This window comes from Artemia sp. Qi Xiang Cuo, chromosome 5, assembly GCF_049724085.1.
Source record: "Artemia sp. Qi Xiang Cuo chromosome 5, ASM4972408v1, whole genome shotgun sequence".
Taxonomy (NCBI): Eukaryota; Metazoa; Arthropoda; class Branchiopoda; order Anostraca; family Artemiidae; genus Artemia; species Artemia sp. Qi Xiang Cuo.
In genome coordinates, this window is record NC_142798.1 from 23,282,310 (window position 1) to 23,308,166 (window position 25,857).

A 25,857-nucleotide genomic window follows, 5' to 3' on the forward strand; every position below is an offset into this window, starting at 1 on the left:
AACTTTCAATTTTCAATGAAATGAGCCCTCTATTAAGTTTATACGAGCAACCCTTCCATAACAACCACATATGCCCCCACGGCATAACTTAAAACGCCTACCCCCTGGCCCTGGGAGGCTGTGTCGACACCGTAATTTTTTTTATCTGAACTTTGAACAATTTTTAACAAAATGTTTATCTCAAAATTTTTATCTGATGCATTTAGAGCGTAGAGGGGGGAGGGGGGCTAGTTGCCCTCCGATCTCTTTTGACTCTTAAAAGGTGAACTAGAACTTTCAATTTTCAATCAAATGAGCCCTCTCAGAAGTTTATACGAGCATCTTACGAGCTTATATAGTTGCTTATACGAGCAACTATATATGCTCCTAGAGCATTACTCGTATCGCCTGCCTCCGGGCCCTGGAGAGCTGCGTTGATACAGGAATTTTTCTTATCTGACCTTTGAACTATTTTTAATTCAACGGCTATTATAAAAATTTTATCAGACGGGCATGGAAAAAAACGGTGTGTGTGTGGGGGGGGGGAGACTAGTTGCCCTTGGATATCTTTTGACTCTTTAAAACTAAACTAGAACTTTCAATTTCCAATCAAATGAGCCCTCTCTGAAGTTTATACGAGCATCCCTTTCATTAGAACTATATACGCCCCCAGGTCAACACTTACAATGGCTTCCCCTGTGGGGGGGGGGGGGTATTGACACCGGATTTTTTCTTATCTGACCTTTGAATTACTTTTAACAAAATGTCTATCCAAAATTTTCATCAGATGGGTTTGGAAAAAGAAGGCGTGGGGGGGGGGAGGCTAGCTGCCCTGGGATCTCTTTTGACTATTAAAAAGTGAGCTCGAGCTTTCAATTTCCAATCAAATGAGCCCTCTCTGAAGTTTATACGAGCATCCCTTTCATAAGAGCCAATATGCCCCGGGGCATAACTTAAAACTCCTGCCCCCGGGCCCTGGGGGGTTGTGACGACGACTGAGTTTTTGTTATCTGACTTTTGAGCAATTTTTAACTTAATGGCAATCTCAAAATTTTTATTGGATGCACTGGGGGGAAAAGTGGCGTGAGGGAGGGGGGCTAGTTGCCCTCCAATCTCTTTTGACTCTAGAACTGAACTAGAACTTTCAATTTCCAATCAAATGAGCCATCTCTGAAGTTTTTACGAGCATCTCTACAATAAGAAACATATATTTCCCCAGGGCATAACTTACAACACCTGCCCTCGGGCCTTGGGAGGCTGTGCCGACCCTGGAGTTTTCGTTATGTGGTCTTTGAACTATTTAAAAAAAAACTATATCAAAGTTTTTATGGGATGGGTTTGAGGAAAAAGGCCGTGGAGGGGGGGGGGCTAGGTGCCCTCTAATCTCTTTTGACTCTTAAAAAGAGAACTAGAACCTACAATTTACAATCAAATGAGCCCTCTATGAAGTTTATACGAGAATACCTTCCATAAGAGCCATATCTGCCCCCAGGGCACAACTTACAACCCCTGTCCCCGGGCCCTGGGGGGGGGGGTGTCAACATCGGAATTTTTGTACATGATCTTTGAACTATTTTTAACAAAATAGCTATCTTAAAATTTTTATTGGATGCATTTGGGAAAAAAGGGGTTGGGGGAGGGGAAGAGAAAGCTGGTTACCCTCCAATATCTTTTGACGATTAAAAAGTAAACTAGAACTTTCGATTTATACGAGCATTCCTTCCATAAGAACCATATATGCCCCCAGGGCATAACATATAACCCTTGCCCCTGAAGACTGTGGGGGGAGTGTCCTGCTGAAATATATAATTTCCAGAACTTTCAACTAGGTTGAACAAAATGGCGACATCAAATTTTGATTGAATGTGTCTGGGGAAATTGTGGGCGTGGAAGGGGTGTTAGTTGCCTTCCAATCGCTTTCGACTATTAAAAAGGGAACTAGCCATTTAAATTTCCAACCCTTGACCTGGGGGGCTGTGGGGGGTTGTTATCCTCAAAGACCTAATTTCCTAAATTTTCAACTACGTTGAACAAAATGGCTATCTCAAAATTTTGATTGGATGTGTTTGGGGGAAAGGTGGGTGTAAGAGGGGGGTTAGTTTCCCTCCAATCACTTTCGACATATAAAAAGGGCACTAGGCCTTTGAATTTTCAATCGAATGAGTTCTTTTTGTAGTTTCTTCGACAAAGCTTTCTATAAGAACCTTCTATGCCCCCAGGGCATAACCTACAACCCTTGTCCTGGGGGCTGGGGGGAGTGTCCTCATCAAAAACATAATTTCGATGTAGAAATCAACTACGCTGAACAAAATGATTATCTCAAAATTTTGATTGGATGTGTTTGAGGATCTGGTGGGCGTGGAAGGGGTGTTAGTTGCCTTCCAATCATTTTTGACCCTTAAAAAGGGCACTAGAACCTTTGATTTCCAGTCGAATGAGCCCCCTTTGAAGTTATTACGACCACCCCTTCCATATGAAGTGCGTCTGGGAAAAAAAAATAATCAGAGGCAACGCTGTAGCGTTGCCTATAGTAGAGGCCATACGACTCCGATGTTTTATTATTTATTAATTTAAAAAAATTTTCCGAAAAATATGTTTTTCAAAGAAAAGTAAAGGCCATTTTAAACTTAACCTCAGTATATAAAAATACCTTTTAAAATTAAAGCTCAACAGGACCAGAAATTACTTTTAAAGAATAAATGAAACCCAAAACGAACAGAAATTCAATAAACAATCTTAGCAAAAACATACAACAATTAATAATATAAATTAATAAATAGATCTTAAAGCGAGTAATGCTTATATTTAATATGAAAATCAAGCTTAAAACGAAAACAAATATTTTGCTATTAAAGTATAAATAAAACATAAAACAAACAGAAATTAAATAAACAATCAATGCGAATAAAAATACAATATAGATTATTGTAAATGAATAAATAAATCTTAAAAAGAGTGAAACTGAAATTGAGTATGAAAATTAAGTTTGAATAGAATAAAAATAACTACAAACAATAGTTTGGGTATCGTCTCACCGCAGAAGCCTAAAACCTACTGAGTCATTGGCGCTTTACTGAAAACAATTCTTTGAAATATTTTCACTTTTTTACCTTTAAGAAATCAAAAATTATCTAAGATTTAAAGGAATAGACATCAGAAAATATATATAAAATTGAAAATGCACCTTTTCTTTCGGGAAACTTATTTGAATTTTTTTTCCAGTAAATTACAAATTATAATTTGGCTTTTAGAAAGTATAGTGGTTTTGGACCCTAGTCACATCAATTTACGCTCGTAACTCTAATATTTATTTTAATTTTTTTTCGTTTTGGGTTTCTTTTATTTATTGATACTGATTTTGGGTAGTTGTATGCGTGGTAAATTATATGATAGTCCGGACGCCAGGTGTTGAAAATGTGAACCATACCACGACGGAATGGGGCTGCTATGAGAATTAGCCTACCCTCCACCCCCTAAATTGTTCATGCGGATTCAAAAATACCAATGGCACTTGCTTGCGAGTGGTGGAACACACCGAAACTTGACATTTTATTATATTTTGGTGTTTCAGGCAAGAAAATACATGTTCTACAAAGTTTAAGGTGCAGTTTTCTGCTCAAATAGAAATGCCTAGAAGCCCTAGATTAATTTCATAACAAACCAACACGATTAGTTAAAAAAATGGCAGAGTTAAAAAAATGGCAAAACTTTATGAGTCTTGAACAACATTGGAAAGTATAAACGAAATCAAATTGAATATTAGATATATAATGATATTAATTGTTGAAAGATCAATCAGTTCAAGTTTTTTTTCACTGTAATTTTTATTTTAATTTTCAATGCTGTAAGAACTGGAAAATATTAAATTTGTAATATACGAGGAATTCGTTTTCAGTGAAGCACCAATGACGCAGAAGGCTTTAAGTTTTTACAGTTAAAGAAGGGGGCAGTATCCAAATTTTGCTTGTAGTGAAACTATATTTGTCTTGACCAATCTTCAAAAGAACTAATAAATTAGCCTGAATATTTGCTGTATAATCATACTACTAGCTAAAAGTTCTTCATTTGAAAATTTTACTGTAATTTTAACATTTATTTTCAATATTAATTACAAAAGTAAACATTTGTAATATAATTCGTTTTCAGTAAAGCGCCAATGCTGCAGTAGGTTTTAGGCTTCTGCAATGATACGATACCAAAACTTTTGCTTGTAGTTATTTTTATTCGATTCAAACATGATTTGCATATTCAATTTCAGTTTCACTCTTTTTAAGATTTATTTATTCATTTACATTAATATATATTGTATGTTTGTTCGCATTGATTGTTTATTTAATTTCTGTTCGTTTTAAGTTTCATTTATACTTTAATAGCAGAATATTTGTTTTCGGTTTAATCTTGATTTTTATATTAAATCTGATCATTGATCAATGTAGTATCTATTTTTTCATTCATATCATTACTCTTTGTATGTTTTTTGCTATGTCTTTTTACTTTATATCCATTAGGGTCGAGTATGACTTATTGTTTAATATTTATTTCTGGTCGTGTTTATTTTGTGTTTTAACACGTATTTGTATCTCCTGAGCTTAAGTTTAAAATGGCCATTACTTTTCTTTGAAAAACATATTTTTCGGAGTGTTTTAATTAATTTTTGTTCGTTTTTGATTGCAAAAAGTTTCAAGTTTTTTTTTTAATCGGGGGGGGGTGCTTACTGTCCGATAATTCTTGACTTTAAAAAATGGATCTAGAACTTTCAATTTAAATAAAATGAGGCTTTTATCAAAGTCTATACGATTACCTCTTTGATCAAAACCATATATATGAACAATAGACAGCTTGCAGAACCTGTGGACAGCGATTGACAACAATGAATGGATTGAAAAAATAGCTCCAATAAGGGGGTTTAGACCATTTCACTTGCTGACATAAAGGGATCACGGCTGTTTGGAATTGACCTTAATAGGAGTTTGTGTGCCAAAGCAATCTTGCATCTATCACAGAGTATGTATTTTAACCTTATTATTGGATAATTATAATCGATTTCCTATGTGTTCTTCCATACAAAACCCCTTCCCATAAGTTATAAACCCCCCTTAATAAGTTATGCCCCAGGGCATAACTTACAACGCCTACCCCTGGGCCCTGGTGGGCTGTGTCGACACCGGAGTTTTAGTTATCAGAACTTAGAACTATTTTAACAAAATGCCTATCTCAAAATTTTTAGCTGATGCATTTAGGGCGTGAAGGAGGGAGAGGGGCTAGTTGCCCTTCAATCTTTTTTGACTTTTAAAAGGGGAACAAGAACTTTCAATTTCCAGTCAAACGAGCCCCCTCTAAAGTTTTTACGATCATCCTTCAATAAAAAATAGTACGAAGCATTCGGATAGTCCTTAAATTACAACCCTTGCGCTAAGGATTGTGGGGGAGATGCAATCCTAAAAGACCTAATTTCCAGAACTTAAAACTACGTTTAATAAAAGAGCTGTGTTAAAATTTTGATTGGATGTATTTGGGGAAAAGGTGGCCGTGAGAGGGGGGTTAGTTGCCCTCAAATCATTTTAAACTATTATAAAGGGCACTAGCCCTTAGAACTTACAATCCACTGAGCCTTTTTTTAAGGTTTCTACGACACCGCCTTTTCTAAAAACCTTATATTCCCCCAGGGCATAACCTAAAACCCTTGCCGTGAGAGTTGTGGGGGAATCTCCCCTTCAAAAACATATTTCCTATCTGGAAATCAAATACGCTGAACAAAATGGCTATATCAAAATTTTGATTGGATGTGTTTGGTGGAATGATGGGCGTGGGGGGGCCTAGTTGCCCTCCAATCACTTTCGACTATTAAAAAGGGCACTAGCCCTTTGAATTTCCAATCGAATGAGCCTGTTTTGAAGTTTCTACGATAACGCCTTCTATAGAAACCTTATATGCCCCCAGGGCATAACTTAAAACTCTTGCTGAGGGTTGTGGGGGAGTGTCCTCCTCAAAAACATATTTTCTATCTGGAAATCAGCTACACTGAACAAAATGGCTATCTCAAATGTTTGATTGGATGTGTTTAGGGAAATGATAGGCATAGGGGGGGGGGCTAGCTGCCCTCCAATCACTTTCGACTATTAAAAATGGCACTAGCCCTTCAATTTCCAATCGAATGAGCCTGTTTTGAAGTTTCTACTACGCCTTCTATAAAAACTTTAAATGCCCCCATGGCATAATTTAAAACCCTTGCACTGAGGGTTGTGGGGGAGTGTCCTCCTCAAAAAGATATTTTCAATCTGGAAATCAACTACGCTGAACAAAAATGGATATCTAAAAATTTTGATTGGATGTGTTTGGGGGAATGATGGGCGTAGGGGGGGACGAGTTTCCCTCCAATAACTTTTGACTATTAAAAAGGGCACTATCCCTTTGAATTTCAAATCGAATGAACCTTTTTTGAAGTTTCTAGGACAACACCTTTTATAAAACCCTTATATGCCCCCAGGGCATATCTTAAAACCCTTACCCTGAAGGTTCTGGTGGAGTGTCCTCCTCAAAAACATATTTTCTATCTGGAAATCAAATACGCTGAACAAAATGGCTATCTCCGAATTTTGATAGCATGTGTTTGGGGAAATGATGGGCGTGGAGGGAGGGGGGCTACTTACACTCCAATCACTTTCGACTATTAAAAAAAGCACTGGCACTTTAATTTCAAAACTAATGAGCCTGTTTTGAAGTTTCGGCGACAACAACTTCTTCAAAAGCCTACAATGCCCCCTGGGCATAACCTAAAACCCTTGCCTTGAGGTTTGTGGGGGAGTGTCTTCCTCAAAAATATATATTCGATCAGGAAATCAACTACGCTGAACAAAATGGCTATCTGAAAATTTTGATTGGATGTGTTTGGATAAATGATGGGCGTGGGGGGGGGGGAGGGGGCTAGTTACGCTCCAATCCCTTTCGACTATTAAAAAGGGCACTAGCCTTTTAATTTCCAGTCGAATGAGCATGTTTTGAAGTTTCTACGACAACGCCTTCTATAAAAACCTTATATGCCCCCAGGGCATAAATTAAAACCCTTGCCCTGAGGGTTGGGGGGGGGTACCCTCCACAAAAATATATTTTCTATCTGGAAATCAACTACGCTGAACAAAATGGCTATCTCAAAATTTTGATTGGATGTGTTTGGAGGAATGATGGACGTGGGGGGGGGGGCTAGGTGCCCTCCAATCATTTTCAACTATCGAGAATGGTAATAAACCTATTAATTTAAGATTAATCGAGCCCCCTTTCAATTTTCTACGACGACCCCTTGCATAGGAAATTCTTCTGGGAAAAAAAAAATAATAATAATAAAACCGCGGAGATAAACGGCAGTTACTACAAGCAACGCTATAGCGTTACCTCTGATTATTATTTTTTTTTTTTTCCCAGAGGCCTTCATATGGAAGGGGTCGTCGTAAAAACTTCAAAAGGGGCTCTTTCGATTTGAAACCGAGAGTTCTAGTGCTCTTTTTAATAGTCGAAAGTTACTGGAGGGCAACTCGCGCCCCCCCCCCCGCCCATCATTACCGCAAACACATCCAATCCAAATTTTGAGATAGCCATTTTGTTCAGCTTAGTTTATTTCAAGATATAAAATATATTTTTGTGGAGGACACTCCCCCACAACCCTCAGGGCAAGGGTTTTAAGTTATGCTCTGGGGGCATATAAGGTTTTTATAGAAGTCGTTGTCGTAGAAACTTCAAAAAAGGTTCATTCGATTGGAAATTCAAAGGCCTAGTACCCATTTTAATAGTCGAAAGTGATTGGAGGGCAAGTAGCCCCCCCTCCCATGCCCGCCATCTCCCAAAACAGATCCCATGAAAATTTTGTTGTATCTATTTTGTTCAGCGTAGTTGATTTCCAGATAGAAAATATGTTTTTAAGGAGGGCACTCCCCCACAACCACTAGTTGCCCTCCAATCACTTTTGACTATTAAAAAAGGCACTAGCCCTTTGAATTTCTAATCGAATGAGCCTGTTTTGAAGTTTCAAAACAGGACTTGGAGTCGAAAGATTTTCGAAGAAAAGTAGTTTTTTTTTAAATAACTTCTTAATAGTATTTAATACCCTCAGGACAAGGGTTTTAAGTTATGCCTTGGGGGCATATAAGGTTTGGGTAAAACCTCCTTCTCTCACTGTATCTTAATACCCTCAGGACAAGGGTTTTAAGTTATGCCTTGGGGGCATATAAGGTTTGGGTATAACCTCCTTCTCTCACTGTAAAAGGCTAAAACCTACTACGTCATTGGTGCTTTACTGAAAACTATATGCGTCTTTAACAGTCTTGGAAAGTATAAACAACATCAAATTGAATATTTGATGAATAGTGATAATAATCGCTGAAAGATTCCTTAATTCAAGGCTTTAGATCACCGCAATTGTATTTTTTTTTTCCATTCTTTAATGAATGGGAAATAAAATATTTGTAATATAATTCGTTTTCAGTTAAGCGCCAATGATCCAGTAGGCTTTTGGTTTTTATTTACAGTTGGGAAAGGAGGCAGTATCCCAACACTTGTTTGTAGTGGAACTTTAAAAGAGCTAATAAATTAAACTGAATATTTGATGTATAATGATATTAATTGCTGAGAGCTCATCAGTTCAAAATGTTACTATAATTTTAATGGTTATTTTCAATATTAACTACAAAAGAAAATACTTGTCATAAAATTGGTTTTCAGCAAAGCGTCAATGACGCAGTAGGTTTTAGACTTTTACAGTGAGAGAAGGTCATACCCAAACTCTTGTTTGTAGTGATTTTTGTTCGTTTCAAGCTTGATTTGCATATTCAATTTAAGTTTCACTCGTTTCAAGATTTATTTATTAATTTACATTAATATATATTGTATGTTTGGTTGCATTGATTTTTTATATAATTTCTGTTCATTTTAAGTTTGATTTATGCTTCAATAGGAAAATATTTTGTTTCGTTTTAAGCTTGATTTTCCTATTCAATCTAAGCATTACTTGCTTTAAGATTGCTATGTTCATTTATATCTTTCCTTGCTGTATGTTTTTGTAGTGATCCCTTATTTAGGTTCGGATCGCGTTGCTTTTAATTTATTCCTGAATGATAGTTTTTGGTCGTGTTGGGTTTTAATTTTGTAATTTATTTTTATCTGCTGAACTTAAGTATATAATTGCCTTTATTTTTCTTTGAAAAATTTATTTTTCGGAAAGCTTTTTTTAATTAACAAATATTAAACATTGTAGCCATATGGCCTTTACTATAGCATTTACTCTGACACATTTCAAATGTCCGAGTAAAGACTATTTAATTTGATTAGATGCATAGACGGATCAGAGCCATATGGCTTCCCTCAAGACCAAAATTTTTCGGAAGAACCTCCATCTTCTTGGAAAACTGGGAAAACTTCAGCTTAATAATTCACTTTTTGGCATTGTACCCCACTCACCAAAAAGAATTGTGGGGTGTAGTTTTTCCGGGATGATTGTTTAAGGTTAGTTTTTTTTTTTTTTTTCAAGTGAAGAAAAAACCCCGTTTTATTTGTAACTTTATCGGACAGATTAGATGATCTCCTATTAATAAATCCTATATTTATAACAAAAACGGAAAAGGACGGAATTCTCTCTAAAAAAAAAAAGGACATAAGAACAGGATGGTTTCTTAAAGAAAAAGAGGGGAATATGAGCTTTTGTTTAGAGGTCTCGCAAGTCTCTACGGGGAAATGTCACTCCCAGGGTTGTCTTGTAAGCTGCCAATTTACAAAAATAACAGCTACAAAATCTTTCCAGGAAGTAACGACTTTTCTTTTAGCATTCTAAGAAACTAAAAGATATATCTCTAGTTGGAACGATAGACTTTTAACAACACGGATCACAGACTCCTACCAAAAAACCTTGTCATTTCATTTATTATTCGACAATGAATGATGCTGATAACATAGATAGTATAAAATAGCCGAGGAAAAAGCTCGAACGTGATGAGAACAAATACTTCCATTTTTCATCTAAAAGCGACAGAATTAATGTTCTGAATTCTTTTGAAAAGGAACGAGATGCATAATAAAATATACAATTTGATCGGATATTGCGACTTTATTGTATTAAAAGAGCTTAGAAGTATATATATATATATATATATATATATATATATATATATATATATATATATATATATATATATATATATATATATATATATATATATATATAGGATTTGATTTTTGTTGTCCAGGTTGGTCTTCATTTTTGTTTTTGAATTGCTGACTTTCTCAGTGTCTCATGTCTTCTAACCGCGTGTGTCTTTGATTTTCATTTTTGGCTTGCTCATATACTCGGTGCCACATGTCTTCTAACCGTGTGTGTCTTTGCTCTTTATTTTCATTTTTGACACGGTATAATTGCCGTTTTCCTATATCTTCTAACCGCTCGTGTCATTGCTCTTCATTTTAATTTTTGACACGTTTTTGGATTTTGATTACTTCAGACAATTTAGCAATGGCCTTTGCTTTAGCTGCCCGTAAAGGTGTTGTCACAACTGATGGTGCAAATTTTCGTTTCTTAGGCCTTCCTAAAGACCTTATATACCTGGTTACGTTCTAACCTGTAGGCCTGGATTTAAATTCCCACACGGAAGCACTTAGAAGACCCTAAAAGAAAGTTATTAACTTTGATGTCGCAACATAGCTTTTTCGTATACTTTTATAGGAGCTTGAGGTGTTTAGGGGTGTCGTTACTATTGTTTTATAGAGGATTTTGTCAGCCAGTGGCAAAACATGAAGACGAAGAACAAGCAAATATTTCGACAAGGACCTCCGCCAAGTCGTTTTTAGTGAAGAAAAAAAAAAAAAAAAAAAAAAAAACACATCAAACAAAATCTAACCTTCAGAAGTGAATCCAACAAGAGCAGAATAGAGACTCAACAAATTCAGTGTCTATTTTGCTCTTGTAGGATTGACTTCGGAAGGTTAGATTTTTTTTTGTTTTTTTGTTTTTTTTTTGTTTAGCGTCGAGGACGACATGGTGGAGGTTCTTATTAAAATATTTGCTTATTCTTAGTCTTTTCATTTTCCCATTTGGTGAAAAAATCCTCGTTTTCTAATCTTTTTTATTTTATTTTTCATCCATAATTTCCTCCTCTTAGATTTAAATGCGTCATGTATAGCCGGTGTGGTCTTGTAATGTAGATAGTGTGGTAAATGAGTTTCTTAAATATGGTAGCTCTGAGGTTAGAAATCAGTTACTGAAGATTATGGATATGATTTTTGAAAAGGTTAAGTACCTAATGATTTTAGGAAAACCTTAATTAAGCCACTTTATAAGAAATGTGATAAGAGTGAGTGTGGTAATTATCAAGGAATTAGTCTGGTCTCTGTAGGTAGCAAATTACTTAGTAATATAACACATTTTAGACTGAGAGATGATGAAGACCAGTGCGGTTTTAGAAAAGGTAGAGGATGTGTCGACCAAATTTTCCCTCTTAGGCTAATAAATGAGAAGTGCCTGAGTTGTCAAACACCTTTGATCTTCAGTTTTATAGATTATGAGCAAGCGTTTGATTCTGTTGATATAAGGTTTGATCCTTGTATGGTATCTCAGACAAATATATTAAAGTGAGCACATGTAAGAGAATAACACTGCAGCGGTTAAGGTAGGAAATGAGGTTAGCAGCTGGTTTTGTATTAAATCAGGAGTTAAGCAGAGTTGTGTTCTATGCCCCTTTATATGGATTATTTTGATGTACTTTGTCTTAAGGAGCATAGGAAAGGCAATGGGAAACCGCGTAACCAAATGGGGAGAAAAAATTCTCCTGGACTTGAGCATTATGCTGATGATTTAAGCATCCTAGATGAAATTGTGAGCAAAATGAATGAACTTATAGAGGTTTTGCGAGTTCAGGGTGCTAGAATAGGTTTGAAAATTCATGTTAAGGAGATTAAGTCACTAAGGCTAGGAATAAGTGAAGATGAAAGGTGATGACGGATAATGAAAAGATTGATCAGGTGGGCAGCTTCACTTACCTAGGTAGTATCATAGGCAGCGCAATAGCGCTGCCCATGTAAAGAACGATGTTGGCACAATGTACTTTTTTTTTTTTGGTTCTTGGTCTTAGACCAGGACACTTCGTATCGCAGGAGATATCGTAGAACCTTCAAAAAGGGGTTATTCAATTGGAAATTGGAGTGGCTAGTGTCCTTTTTAATAGTCGAAAGTGATTGGATGGCAACTAAAACCCCTTCCACGCACATTATTTTCCCAAACACATCCAATCAAAATTTTGAGATAGCAATTTTGTTCAGCATAGTTGATTTTCAGATAGAAATTATATTTTTGAGGACACCACTCCCCCACAGTCCTCATAGCAAGGGTTGAAAGTTATGCCCTGAGGGCATATAAGGTTTTTGGAGAAAACGTTGTTGTAGAAACTTCAAAAAAGGCTCGTTCGACTGAAAATTCAAAGGGCTAGTACCCTTTTTAATAGTCGAAAGTGGTTGGAGGGCAACTAACCCCCCTCTCACGCCCACCTTTTCCGCAAAAACACACAATCAAAATTTTGATATAGCCATTTTGTTCAACGTAGGTGAAAGTTCTGGAAATTAGGTCTTTGAGGATGATAACCCCTTCACAGCCCTCAGGGCAAGGATTGTAAGTTATGCCCTGGGGGTATATCAGGTTTTATATAGCGCGTTGTCGTAGAAACTTCAAAAATGGCTCATTAGATAGGAGATTGAAATGGCTAGGGCCCTTTTTAATAGTCGAAAGTGATTGGAAGGCAACTAACACCTCTTCCACGTCCACCATTTATCCAAATGCATCGAATCAAAATTTTGAGATAGTCATTTAGTTCAGAATAGTTGAAAGGTCCTTAAATTATACCTAAGAGGGTAACACTCCCCCCATAGCCCTCAGGGTAAGGGTTGTAAGTTATGCCCTGGGGGCATATAAGGTTTTATTGAAAGCTTTGTCGTTGAAACTTGAAAAAGGGCTCATTCGATTGGAAATTCAAAGGGCTAGTGTCCGTTTTAATAGTCAAAGGTGATTTGAGGGCAACTAACCCCACTCTCACGCCCGCCTTTTCCCCCAAACACATCCAATCAAAATGTTTAGACAGCCATTTTGTTCAACGTAGTTAAAAGTTTTAGAAATTAGGTCTTTGAGGATGATAGCCCCCTCAGAGCCCTTGGGGCAAGGGCTGTTAGTTATGCCCTAGGAGCATATAAGATGTTTACAGATAGTGATGTTGTCGAAACTTCAAAACGGGCTCATTTGATTGGAAAATTAGAAGGGCTTGTGCCCTTTTTAACAGTCGAAAGTGATTGGAGGATAACTAATCCCCCTCTCGAGCCCACCATTTCCTCAAACACATCCAATCAAAATTTTAGAGATAGCCATTTTGTTCGACGTAGTTAAAAAGTTTGGAAATTATGTCTCTGAGGATGACACTCCCCCCAGAGCCCTCAGGGCAAGGGAAGGGTTAGAAGTTAAGCCCTGGGGGCATATAAGGTTTTTTTTATAGAAAGCGTTGTCGTAGAAACTTCAAAAAGGAATCATTCGATTGGAAATTGAAACGGCTAGTGCCCTTTTTAATAGTCGAAAGTGATTGGATGGCAAGTAACCCCACTATCACGCTCACCATTTCCCCAAACACATCAAATAAAAATTTTTATATAGGCATTTTGTTCAACGTAGTTGAAATGTCAAAAAATTTTGTCTTTGAGGATGACACTCCCCCCACAGCCCTCAGGGCAAGGGTTGTAAGTTATGCCCTGGGGGCATATATGGTTTTTTTACAGAAAGCGTTGTCGTAGAAACTTCAAAAAGGGCTCATTCAATTGGAAATTGAAAGGGCTAGTGCCCTTTTTGATAGTCCGAAGTAATTGGAGGACAACTAACCATCATTCTCACGCCCATCATTTCCCCAAACACATCCAATCAACATTTTGAGATAGCAATTTTCTTCAACGTAGTTGAAAGTTCTGGAAATTAGGTCTTTGAGGATGACACCCCCCCCCCCAACCGGGTTGTAAGTTATGCCTTGGGGCATACAAGGTTTTTTATTGAAAGCGTTGTCGTAGAAACTTCAGAAGGGCTCATTCGATTGGAAATTGAAAGGGCTAGTTTCTTTTTTAATAGTTGAAATTGATCGGAGAGCAACTAACGCCCCTCTCACGCCCACAATTTCCCACAGTTGCAATCAGTAAAAATTTTTAGTTTATAATTTTCTTCAAAATAGTACAAAGATCTGGACATTAGTTCTTTGAGGATGACAACCCCCTTATATCCCTCAGGGTACGGATTGTAAGTTATGCCTAGGAGGCATTTAATGTGGTTACAGAAAGCGTTCTCGTAGAAACTCAAAACGGTCTCATGCGATTGGAAATTGAAAGGGTTGGTGCCCTTTTGAATAGTCGAAAGTGATTGGAAGGCTTGACATTTTTATAGTTAAGATCGATGTGGGTACAATGTTTTTTTTTTTTTTTTTTTTTTTTTTTACCAGGGCACTTCGTATCGAAGGAGTTATCGTAGGAACTTTGAAAAGGGCTCATTCGATTGAAAATAGAGAGGGCTAATGCCCTTTTTAATAGTCGAAAGTGATTGGAGGGCAACTAGTCCCCCTCCCATTTGCCCATTATGTTTAAAATCCAAATATTGCCTTAAGATTAAACCAAAATGCACTATGACAATGCTAATACCCAATAAGGAGTCTCAGCAGTATCCCAAGAACGACTTAGGGTATTATGTTCAAATTTTCGGGGCTAGTTCTGGTCTTAAAAGTTAACTAAATCAAAATAGCGTCAGTGTATCCAGTTTTCTGTTTCAGGCCAACTAGAGGAGGTATAAAACGAAATTAAACACTACTTGTTGTGTCCAGATTTTTGAAAGGCTGTTTGTTGTTAAAAATTGATGAAAGTTTTTCTCCAGCATACAAATAGAAGGCCAAACTATAAAGTCTTAAAAAAACGAAAAGATTTAAAGAATTATTTTCTTTTTACCTGAAAAGACTATGTGATTTTAATTAATTAGCAGAAATTAATTAAAAAAACGTTTTCCACAAAATAAGTTTTTCAAAGAAAAGTAAAAAACTCCATTAAACTAAAAATGAGCAAAAATAAAATCAAATAATCTACCAAGCGTGAAACTAGGATAAATCACCATCAATAAATATATTAAACCCAAAACGAACAGAAATTACAATAAATAATCAATTTAAAATTAAAACGAGCAGAAATTAACATAAGTTGGACTCGAAACCCCTATGCCTTCCCAAGGCCAGAACATAATTTTCACTTTACTGTTAGAAATACAAATGAATGTGCATTGTCAGTTTAATATACATATATTGATATTTAGTAATCAAAACGTTAATATTATTTGATTTATTATAGTTATAAAAGTAAAAACATTTATATATTTTTTCAGTAAAGTGTAAATTATTATTTTTAATTATGCTCCATACATATTTAGACAAACTACTTGTTCTGTGTACTTGTTGACTACTTGTGTTTGTGGCTTTTATTCTTGTGTATTATAGGAAAATTGCTGGGGAAGTTGCTGTTGTGTCTTAAAGAAGAAATTTAGGAACGCTGCTAAGAGAGGAAAAGGGGCATGTGCAAGAACAATATGAGTGATAGATCATATGAAAATAAGAACTAAGGAGGTATGAAGTGGGGACCATGGATAAAATTGCCAGGGACCTGGAAGATGCAGCTAGACAGCATAATAATAAAATATTCTACTGGCAAGTTAATAAATTGAGAGGGAGTAGTCAATTTGGATTAGCCCCAGTTAAAGGTAAGAACGGGGCTACAAGTTATGACAAGGAAAGTGTTAAAGAGAGAGCAAGAACATTTTGAGAATGTGCTAAACCGAAAGAGTTACAGGAAAAGATATAGAAAAAATGAAAAAGTTTGTGACACCTTGGATGTGAAGGATTATATATTTTGGGAGAAAGAATTAGCGACAGTACTAAACTTGTTAACAAATAATAAGTCCCCAGGTGCTGATAGTGTGGTAAAGGAGTTCCTTAAATGTGGTGGTTATGAGGCTACAAATAAGTTACTGAAGAACTATGGTTATGATTTTTGAAAAAGGGGAAGTACCTAGCGGTTTTAAGAAAACCCTAATTAAACCCCTGTATAAGAAAGGTGATACGAGTGAGTGTGGTAACTGTAGAGGCATTAGCTACGTTTCTATAGGTATCAAATTACCTAGTATGATGATAATTTTTAGACTTAGATGCTGTAGACAAAGTTTTAAGAAGAGAACAGTGCTCTTTTAGGAAGGGTAGAGGATGTGTCGACCGAATTTTCACTCTTAGGTGAATAGTTGCAAAGTGCCTGAGTCATCGAACACCTTTAGTCCTCAGTTTTATAGATTATGAGAAAGCATTTGATTCAGCTAATTGAAGATCTTTAGCGAAGGTCTTATCCTTGTATGGTATACCAGACAAATCCAATGAAGTAATTAGTGCTACGTACGAGAATAACACTGCTGCGGTTAAGGTAGAAAATGAGGTTAGTAACTGGTTTCGTTAAACCAGGAGTTAAGCAGGGTTGTGTTCTGTACCCATTTATATGGATCATTTTGATGGACTTTGTCTTGAGCAGCACAGGAAAGGCAATGGGAGAACACGGATTCCAATGGAAAAGTAAAAATTTCCTATACTTGGATTATGCTGACTTAGATTTAAGCATCCTAGATGAAAGTGAGAGCAAAATGATTGAACTTTTAGAGGTTTTGCAAGTTCAGGGTACTAGAATAGGTTTGAAAATTAATGTTAAGGAGACTAAGTCACTAACGCTAGGAATAAGTGAAGATGAAAAGGTGACGTCGGGTAACAAAAAGATCGATCAAGTGGACAGTTTCACTTTCGTTAATTCATTATTGGGGGACATTCGTTATTTTTACAGAAAGCAATTGTGAGAGCAACTGGGCTTCTTTGAGTATCCGAAATGAAATTAGATCTTTGATTTGCCGATTTAAACAGTCAAACGTTTTCTCGGAACAGACCAAGATCATATACCTCTTTGATCGCCAATTTCGACATTCTTCTGTCAGGATGTGAAGCGTTAAGATTGATTTTTTGCAGGAGCGGTTCATTCGGAAGCCGTGTTATTCGTGCCAGAGATGTTTATCTAACTGTGAAGTGATCCGTAAAAAGTATAATACATGAGAATGGTTTCCCAGAAAATGAGAGAACATGGCTGCGATACCAATTCCATGGGAAGGTGGTGCCACGTTTCTTAAGGAGTCTCACCAGGATTTTACGTCTCCCTTCATGGGCACCTTCTTTCTTGTCTAAAATATCTTCAGAGCCTTGACCTACAGTTAGAAAAATTCTATCCTTTTGTCAAAAAGAAAATTCAATAGAAACTTGCGCACCTTTTACTGCAGTTCTTGATTTTTCTAAGCTAGAATCCTTACACCCCTTTAAAGTTTACAGGTTTCAACAGAACGGGAACTAGAAGCCATTTGTATTCTGCCGGTCAATGACGACGAGCTCTGGCAACTTTCAAAAGAAATTCTTCCCTGTTATAAGCATCTGATTAAGTAATTGATCATCAAATCTAACCAGATTAAATTAAAAAGAAAAAAATAGAGTGTTCTTTGACAAAGTAAATTGTAGAGCTTAAGTTTTTTGGTTTTCAGATAACATGGGCTGGAGGGTCTTCCGACAGCTGTTGATGTCCAGGAATGCCCCATATTCTCATGCCTCTATGCCGGTAAGCAAATGAAATAATCGTTGATCTTTTAATGCGGATGTCCGCGTAAAAAAAAACAATAGAAATTATAACCTATTTTTAACGCTTGATATCAAAGATAAATCTTCAAAAGAAGAGAGATTAGGGAGTAAATTGTGCGCTCCCTTAAAATGGATAAAAATACATTTTCACTAAAAATTTAAAAATATATATATATTTGACGATTGTAGAAGAAAATGCGCCACCATGTGGCATTGTTCGGCATTCAAGGCCAAAACTGCTTTTTCCGGAAGAAATTGACTGAAGGCAGAAATTTATTGAAAGCCGACAGTAGACCAAGGGCGAAAGCAAATTGACTGAAAACAGACACAGTTTTCTCATACATTTATCGACTATTTACAACTTACAAACTATCAATCATTGTTGACTATTAACAGCTATTGCAAATAATGGGACTGTAAATAACTAAAAAAAAGTTTGAAGAAGGGCCAGAAAAAAATAACAACTGAAAGAACCAGGTAATTTATTGGTGAGTATTTTCAGAGTTACTTTTCTGAAATTGCTGTAAAAAATAATTATTGGACAGAAGTAACATCCAACTTTCATTTCGTATCAGGCCCCTACCCAAGCTCCTGAACGGCACAAACCGTGGTACACATTACATGGTTAATGGTCTATACAGGTATAAAATCTTTGTCCCACGCTTTAAGATATGCAAGTTCCAAAACATATTTTTTCTAAATTATCCATAATTCTTTATTAGCATGACATAAATTGCGGATGATTAGTTATTAGCATGACAAGAATTTAGTTATAGCACATGTGATATGATCATTGTGACTATACATATACTGATAAGAACATTTTTTGTATCAGATTTTTTCATCTAGTGTGTATACATAAGCTGCTCAAAGTAGCGAAAAACAGATGATTTTTATAAGAATCATAAGAGACTATGTAAACAAAATTGAACAATCATAAAATTTTAGGAGGAAGAACTCAACGCCTCCGATCCAACCCCTGGAGGATCTAGCCGAAACGTTCTGATGCTTGTGATACTCGGATAATTTATGAGGCCCTTCTAACCTTGTTTTCACGTTTTTTTTCAAGCCTCGTTCCCTGCTTGTGGAGACTCCTTCCCAAGTACCCTTACCAATAAGACGATCTTGTTCTTTTTCGGTGTTAAAGGATAAATGAGCTATTGCAAGCATTTAAATCACCGGATATTTTTAATAAAGAAGTTCTAGTATTAAAGTCAAAGGTTATCAAACCATGAATTTTAACTAGTTGCATTTTACATAGTTTTCAATAGTTGCAATTTAACTAGTTGCATTTTAATCACCGGTTTCCTTTCTTCTTCTGCAAATTTCACAAGAAGCGCTACAGAGGTCACTCTTGACCCTAAGTTGCAAGCTTGTACCTAAGAAACACGCTGATGTTTCACTGTTTCAAGTCAAATTTGGAATAATTTTAGCAATTGAGAGGCTTCTGTATAGCTTCATCTGTGAGGAAATCTCTGAGAACTTCCATACTACACAATACAATAACATCACCTGACAAATTCGGACGGTAGGTTTAATACTTCCCTTTTTTTTACCTATTAAGATTGATTTTGCTCACAAGGCAGAGTCTAACGAATCCGCCTGTTTAACTAAACAGAGGCTCTGTCTATGCAGTTGTATAAAGATGATATTAATAACAGCATAAAGATGATATTGTCAAAGCTTTAAATTCTAATATTTCCACTGTTTCATCTGATTCTGCATTAGGCAGCCATATTTTTGAAAATCCTAACCACAATATACTTTTTGATGAATCCGCCCTTATTAGCAATGACCTGGGCATAAAGCAGGTAGTCCGAGAATCAATTGAAATCAGAGCTAAGATTAATTATAGTATTTCCTTAAATAGGGACTTGGGGGAATGTACGCTAAATGCTCTAAACACAAATTTAATCAAAAATGATTTTACAAAATCTTTTAAAAAATCAATAGACATTAACACAGAACCGGTCAAAAAAAGACCTTTTAGGTTAACTGCCAAAAAGGCTGGATTAGCAATAAGAACGTGTTTTAAATTATTTTTCTTTCATTTCATTGAATCGCCTTGTTTTACCTTACTTTTTATCAGTCCTGGTTGAACTTCGCTGAAGGCTAGGAAGGCTTTGAAAATTTTTTTCACTTTTTTGGTTTTATTGGTCGCATGTTGTTGTGAGTCTTTCTTTTTTCTTTTTTCTTTCATATATTTTTTGTCTTGCTGAGGACGGCCCTTGGACATAGGGCCGAAATATTCATTCAAATTGTCTCCACTGTCTTACAAAAAGATTTCCCTTTTGTTCTTCGTACTTTTGTTGATTGAAAAGCAATAGCAAATTAGATTGCCTTCAAATAGAGTTATTTTTCATTAGGCGAAGTTGAATACAGCTTTTGGAGTGAAATTGACCCTAATAAAATATTGACTCAAGCTAAATTTACTCAAAGCGACCGTCACATTACCTAAAACGTATATATAAAAAATGACAGATTTCCTTAAACATGTGTAGACATTGAAACAGTTCCTGTTTTCGCTGAAAAAAAAAATATATCTCATTGTATTAGAAGTTTGGTAAAACGTGTACCAAAATACAAAAGAAACAAATGTCTCGGACATTTTATGGCTACATGAACTTTCGGAATAGCCTAAATATATTTCTATCGAATAAAACAAAAGCAAAGTTACAGCTCAAAATAAAAGTGAAAAATCAAGAAATACAAAAGAAAATTGAAAGCTTACTTTTTTAAATCCTTGTGCTTACTGCTGAGAGCCATGTCGAACAGGGATTTCTTCAATAGAGAGCCATTCAAAGTGCCAAGGACTTTATCATAAATACGATTTAGCAAGCGAGGAACAGCTGGAGTTATGGTCGGTCGCAAGGCCTTGAAGTCTTCCATCAAGTTTCTAATATCCCCACCGTAGAAACCTATAGATCCACCCTAGACATAAAATTTTATATGAATGTATTTATTAGAACGCAGAACAATATAGAAGAAAGAATCAAATCTGAAACCACGAACGTTCGCAGTGTCTAGGGTAAGTATTAAAGATGCATAGATTTAGCATGGGGAATATATACTACTTTCTATGTTCTGTCAATCCAAAACATACATAAATAAATACATAGATGGCACAGGAGAAATATATATAACGAACAGTAGCGAAAAGTCCTATGCTACATTAAAGATTTTTGAAACACATTAACCTAAGCCACTCTTCATGACTCCGCCCTCGCGTACGCGCAATGACAAATGTTTAGCGTATCGCAATGAACTTATGGGACCTACTGCTCTGACAGTTTAGGAACCTTCCCGAACTTGCACGCTTTGATGTTGTATTATTTTTGGACAAACTTTTCGCTACTGTTCGTTATATATATTTCCGCTGTGATAGATGGGTACCCCCTACTGTATAGGTTACTAGCTCTTATCTGTTTCAATATATAGTGCCTGATGCAATAAAATCTGCCATCTATTTTCGATCGATTCTAGAGAGCGTTCGCAGCACATACCTCAATAAATTCCCAGCATTTTCGACGTCTTTGTATACATACAGCTATGACAATTTGAACTTCAATATCTTCGCATTTCTATTGAGATTCAAGCTATCAAGATTCCTCCGTATGTCTTAACCCCAAATACCCTTTCTCCAGAAAAGCCACAGAATTAACATTTTGTTCACCACATAGATACAAAAAAACCACGGGCTAATATTATTTGTGAATACAATATCAGAGATAAATTAGAATTACACATTTTTAGTTCATAGGTTAAAAAAAAGACAATTTTTGTTACTCGGTGAAGGTAAAAGCACATATGACATTAGAAAAGCTTAGCTAAGACCGATCCAATGGGTTACTCGTTCAAAGAGTAAGCAATGAAAATACGAAGTTTTACCACCTAACCTGTTCAATAGAAGAGAAGGTGGACAACGAGAAAATGAGGTAATTCACTGCAAGTGAAAAAGAAAAGAAAATATAAATATTTTAGCCAAAATTTTCACTCGGCCATTCTCAGTACAAAAAGAAGAAAGAAAAAGTATACAAAGTCTAAAAAATAAAATGAAAGATAAACCTTAAAATAAAAAAGGGAAGAGTTACCTTCTCTAGTGAACGGTATATATATTTTTTTTTTCACAATGTCTCTTCATTTTTATGGACTTCCACCCACTTTTTTATTCTTTTTTTTTCATTGAAGACTGCTCAGCAGAGGTCTGGGATGAAACATTTGCATTATTTCTTAATTTATTTTCCCTAGATATGAATTACCTCCTTTTTTCTTGTTGACCTAGGTTTTCTTCTATTGCCTTTTTAGCAAGTGTGGACTAGAACTTATTTAGCTAAGCTATGTTGAAGTCCAGGCTCAGAATAATTTTGTTTATTTAGTTTTACTTACAAGATAGTATTTCATTTCTTATATTATATTGGGGTACAAGTTTATATAGGTGTATTCTCCTAGTGTCAGTGATTGGATTAACGACGCTTTTTGACTACTAAGGTGTGGAAAATATTTTGTCCATTTTCCATACTTAAAATAATTTACCACTCTTTAATTGCTTCGTATTTGAATTACTGCTCAATTGTTTATCTTAATATACATTTTGGACGCATTTTTAAACAATTACAGGTACTACAAAATAGAGCAGTAAGAATACTTGGACATTTTTTACATCGATACTCAAATCTAGAAAATACATCTGAAACAAAACGATATTCTTTTTTCCTAAATTTGTCGGATTTAAAACGTATACGTGATGTAAATATTTCCTTATGGCATTTTCAAATTCAAAATCCTAAAAATTATTTCTATAATAATTCTTTGTTCATTTTGCCCCCTCATTCGGCCTTCGGTGGTCGGAATTATATCGGATTCCTTTTGTAAGATGTGAAAGGTCAAGGTTTTCACTTAGGTACCTAATGCCATTCATTGCGAATAAATATAAGCTAAATGATAAAACTCAGATTGATCAATACCAAAAATCTCAGTTGTATTTAAAGAAGCAATTATTAAAGATTGTTTTTTAATGTTTGATTATTTACCTTTAATGATGGAATTTTAAATATTTGTGATAATTTTTTTTATGTGTCTTGTTTTTGTCTCCACGATGGGACGGCCTCCCATGCCCCTCCTGCCCTGCCTAGCATTTCTTTTCTCCCTTCCTTTCTTTTATTTCTTGCTTTCTAGATTTTCATTGCTACTGTTTTTTTTGTTAATTAATTTAATTTTTCTACTATTATGGCGAGATGTTTTGTTTTGTGTATCACACCCAACCTTGCGAGCTCTTCTCTCTGTTGGGGGTTAATGTTTTTATATTTTTAATTATATTAAATATTAAATTAAATCAGGTCCCTTCAGTGAGTTGCTACAGCAACGTTTGATCTCATGTGGTCTCGTATTATCAAGCTAAGGTCAAACTGACTAGGCCACCACAGGACTGTCAAAGCTAAAGGTCTAAGCCACTGCGCCACCACAGGACTGTCCAAGCTAAAGTCAAACCCACTACGTCCCCACAGGCCTGTCCAAGCTAAAGTCAAACCCACTGCGTCCCCACAGGACTGTCCAAGCTAAAGTCAAACCCACTGCGTCCCCACAGGACTGTCCATGCTAAAGTCAAACCCACTACGTCCCCACAGGACTGTCAAAGCTAAAGGTCTAACCCACTGCGCCACCACAGGACTGTCCAAGCTAAAGTCAAACCCACTACGTCCCCACAGGACTGTCCAAGCTAAAGTCAAACCTACTGCGCCACCACAGGACTGTCCAAGCTAAAGTCAAATCCACTGGGCCACCACAGGACTGTCTAAGCTAAGGTCAACCCCACTACGCCACCAAAGGACATGTCCAAGCTAAGGGCAAACCCACTGCGCCACCACAGGACTGTCCAAGCCAATGTCAAACCCACTACGTCCCCACAGTACTGTCCAAGCTAAAGTCAAATCCACTGCGCCACCACAGGACTGTCTAAGCTATGGTCAACCCCACTACGCTACCACAGGACATGTCCAAGCTAAGGGCAAACCTACTGCGCCACCACAGGACTGTCCAAGCCAAAGTCAAACCCACTGCGGCACCACAGAACTATCCAAGTTAAGGTCAAAACCACTGCGCCCCCACAGGACTGTCCAAGCTACAGGTCAAACCCACTGCGCCACCACAGGACTGTCTAAGCCAAGGTCAACCCCACTACGCTACCACAGGACATGTCCAAGCTAAGGGCAAACCCACTGCGCCACCACAGGACTGTCCAAGCTAAGGTCAAACCCACTACGCCCCCACAGGACTGTTTTAGATACCAATTTATTTGAATTGATTCATGGACAATTTGTTTGATTCCTATATTATTACTAAGTAAAGTAGCTTCATCAATCAAAACAATATCAAAATAGTTATCAAAATATGGCCAATTCCAGCTTCTGTCAAAATGTTATCTTACGGTATAACCTTTTTAAAATACCAAGGACGTCGGAATAAAAGTATTCCCCCCACCCCTGTGGACCTGTCTGGTTATTCCTGCCTGATAACCTTGATTTTCTAAAATTTTCCTATTGGTTATTTTTGTGTTTTTATGTGTTTTATATTAACATGTTTTAAGTTAATTACGTTTGTGTGTTTTAAAGTCATGAAATTGTAAGAGCAGTACCCGATTTTAATAAGTGTTGTCACGTTGAACTGTGAGAATAAATATACAAACTTAATTAGTTAAATTTGACAACGCTGCCGTCAGCATAAATTCAAATATTAACAATCTGTTGATTCGCAAAGACACCAACACCTTCAAAGGATAGACTTCAAAGGAAAAACATTCAGACTTCAAAGGACACGATTTGAGCTGGAAAGCTATTTAATATATAGGGATTGGTCAAGGAACTGTTTATGAAGAAAAAAGATACGTAATCATTCTATTTAAGGTTCAAACAAACAAAAACTGCATACCTACTCCTATTACCTCTTCTATATTTACCATATGTGTTAATTGTACTACAACTCCCCTGGGATTGTTTCTCAAACCCACATGAATATTTTCAGTTTGGGAGCCCTGCTTTGGTGAAATATTCTACTCCCAAGTAATTCTAATATTTACCTAGTAAGTTTGAAATCTTTTTGTTATTAAATGAACAAAATGAAGATCAAAAGCAATGTTAAAACTAAAAACGAATTGAGGTTATGCTAAACAAGAGGAATACCGTCACCCCCTCCCCCACACACCCATAGCTAAAGCAAACTTTTTTTTTTATGAAAGATCTTAAACCAAACTGGTTAGCCATGACAAAGAAACAAAGAGAGAAAACTCAATGAAGAAGAAAAAAAAAAGTCAGTTGCTTTGGTGTTCTCATCGAAGTAACTCTTTTAGTGACGGTGACATATGCGGATCTGTTGCGACAATTGTAGTATTTTTAGTTTATTTTAGTTTTTTTTTATCTTCTCTATACTGGCCGTAGTCTCGTTTTGTTGGTTTCTTCATTGAGTTTTCTCTCTTTGTTTCTCTGAACTTTTTTTTTACCTCATTTTATTTTTACTCTTTTTGGTTCTAGAATGAATGCTCGAAATCATAAGCAATGTGATAAAGATTCTTAATCTGTTTGTTCTAATATATTTTTAGCTTATTTTCAGCTGATTTTAAACTTAAATTTTAAGTTCAGTACCCGCTTCTGCTAAAAACTACACAGCCACACATGGGGATTTTTTCATTAAAATAGAGCTCTCGATTTTCCTAATTTCAAAAAAATATATTATGGTTGTGTAGGTTTCCACTTAACCAATTCAATCAAGGAGATTTCCTCTTCACTTTCCTGATGTTTAAGCCAAGTTCTGACAGATGGCGGTAAATTTTGTCAAGCGTAAACGATCAAGCAACTACCTGTATTTTATTCCGAGTGATTTAAATTTTTTTTTTTTTTTTTTTTTTTTTTTTTTTTTTTTTTTTTTGCACCTAAGTGCGGTTGGCATCTCTAGTACTAGTTGAAATTTTGGGTTGGTTTAGTAATTTTTTACAAAGATTTGCACTGGCTGGATTTTCTGGGGGTAATGACGAATGGTTGTTTGAGTTCTTGAGGGTTTTCTTGCTTCATATTTTCGTGTTATTTGCTGTTGTTTTATTTTTTTTTTTTTTTTTTCATAATTCCGGCCATGTAGCCTTGTAGGGAGTTAC

At 36.1% G+C, this 25,857-nt stretch overlaps 1 protein-coding gene across 5 annotated transcripts in view; it reads right to left on the reverse strand.

Moving 5' to 3' along the window:
- The window catches only part of LOC148951958 (long-chain-fatty-acid--CoA ligase 1), a 215,285-nt gene that overhangs the window by 95,100 nt on the left and 94,328 nt on the right, over positions 1-25,857 (reverse strand). For all 5 annotated transcript variants that reach the window (XM_089089443.1, XM_089089444.1, XM_089089446.1 and 2 more), the window contains one exon: positions 20,449-20,648. In XM_089089443.1, coding sequence (XP_088945569.1) covers positions 20,449-20,648 — 200 coding nt within the window. The remainder of the gene's footprint in view (positions 1-20,448; positions 20,649-25,857) is intronic.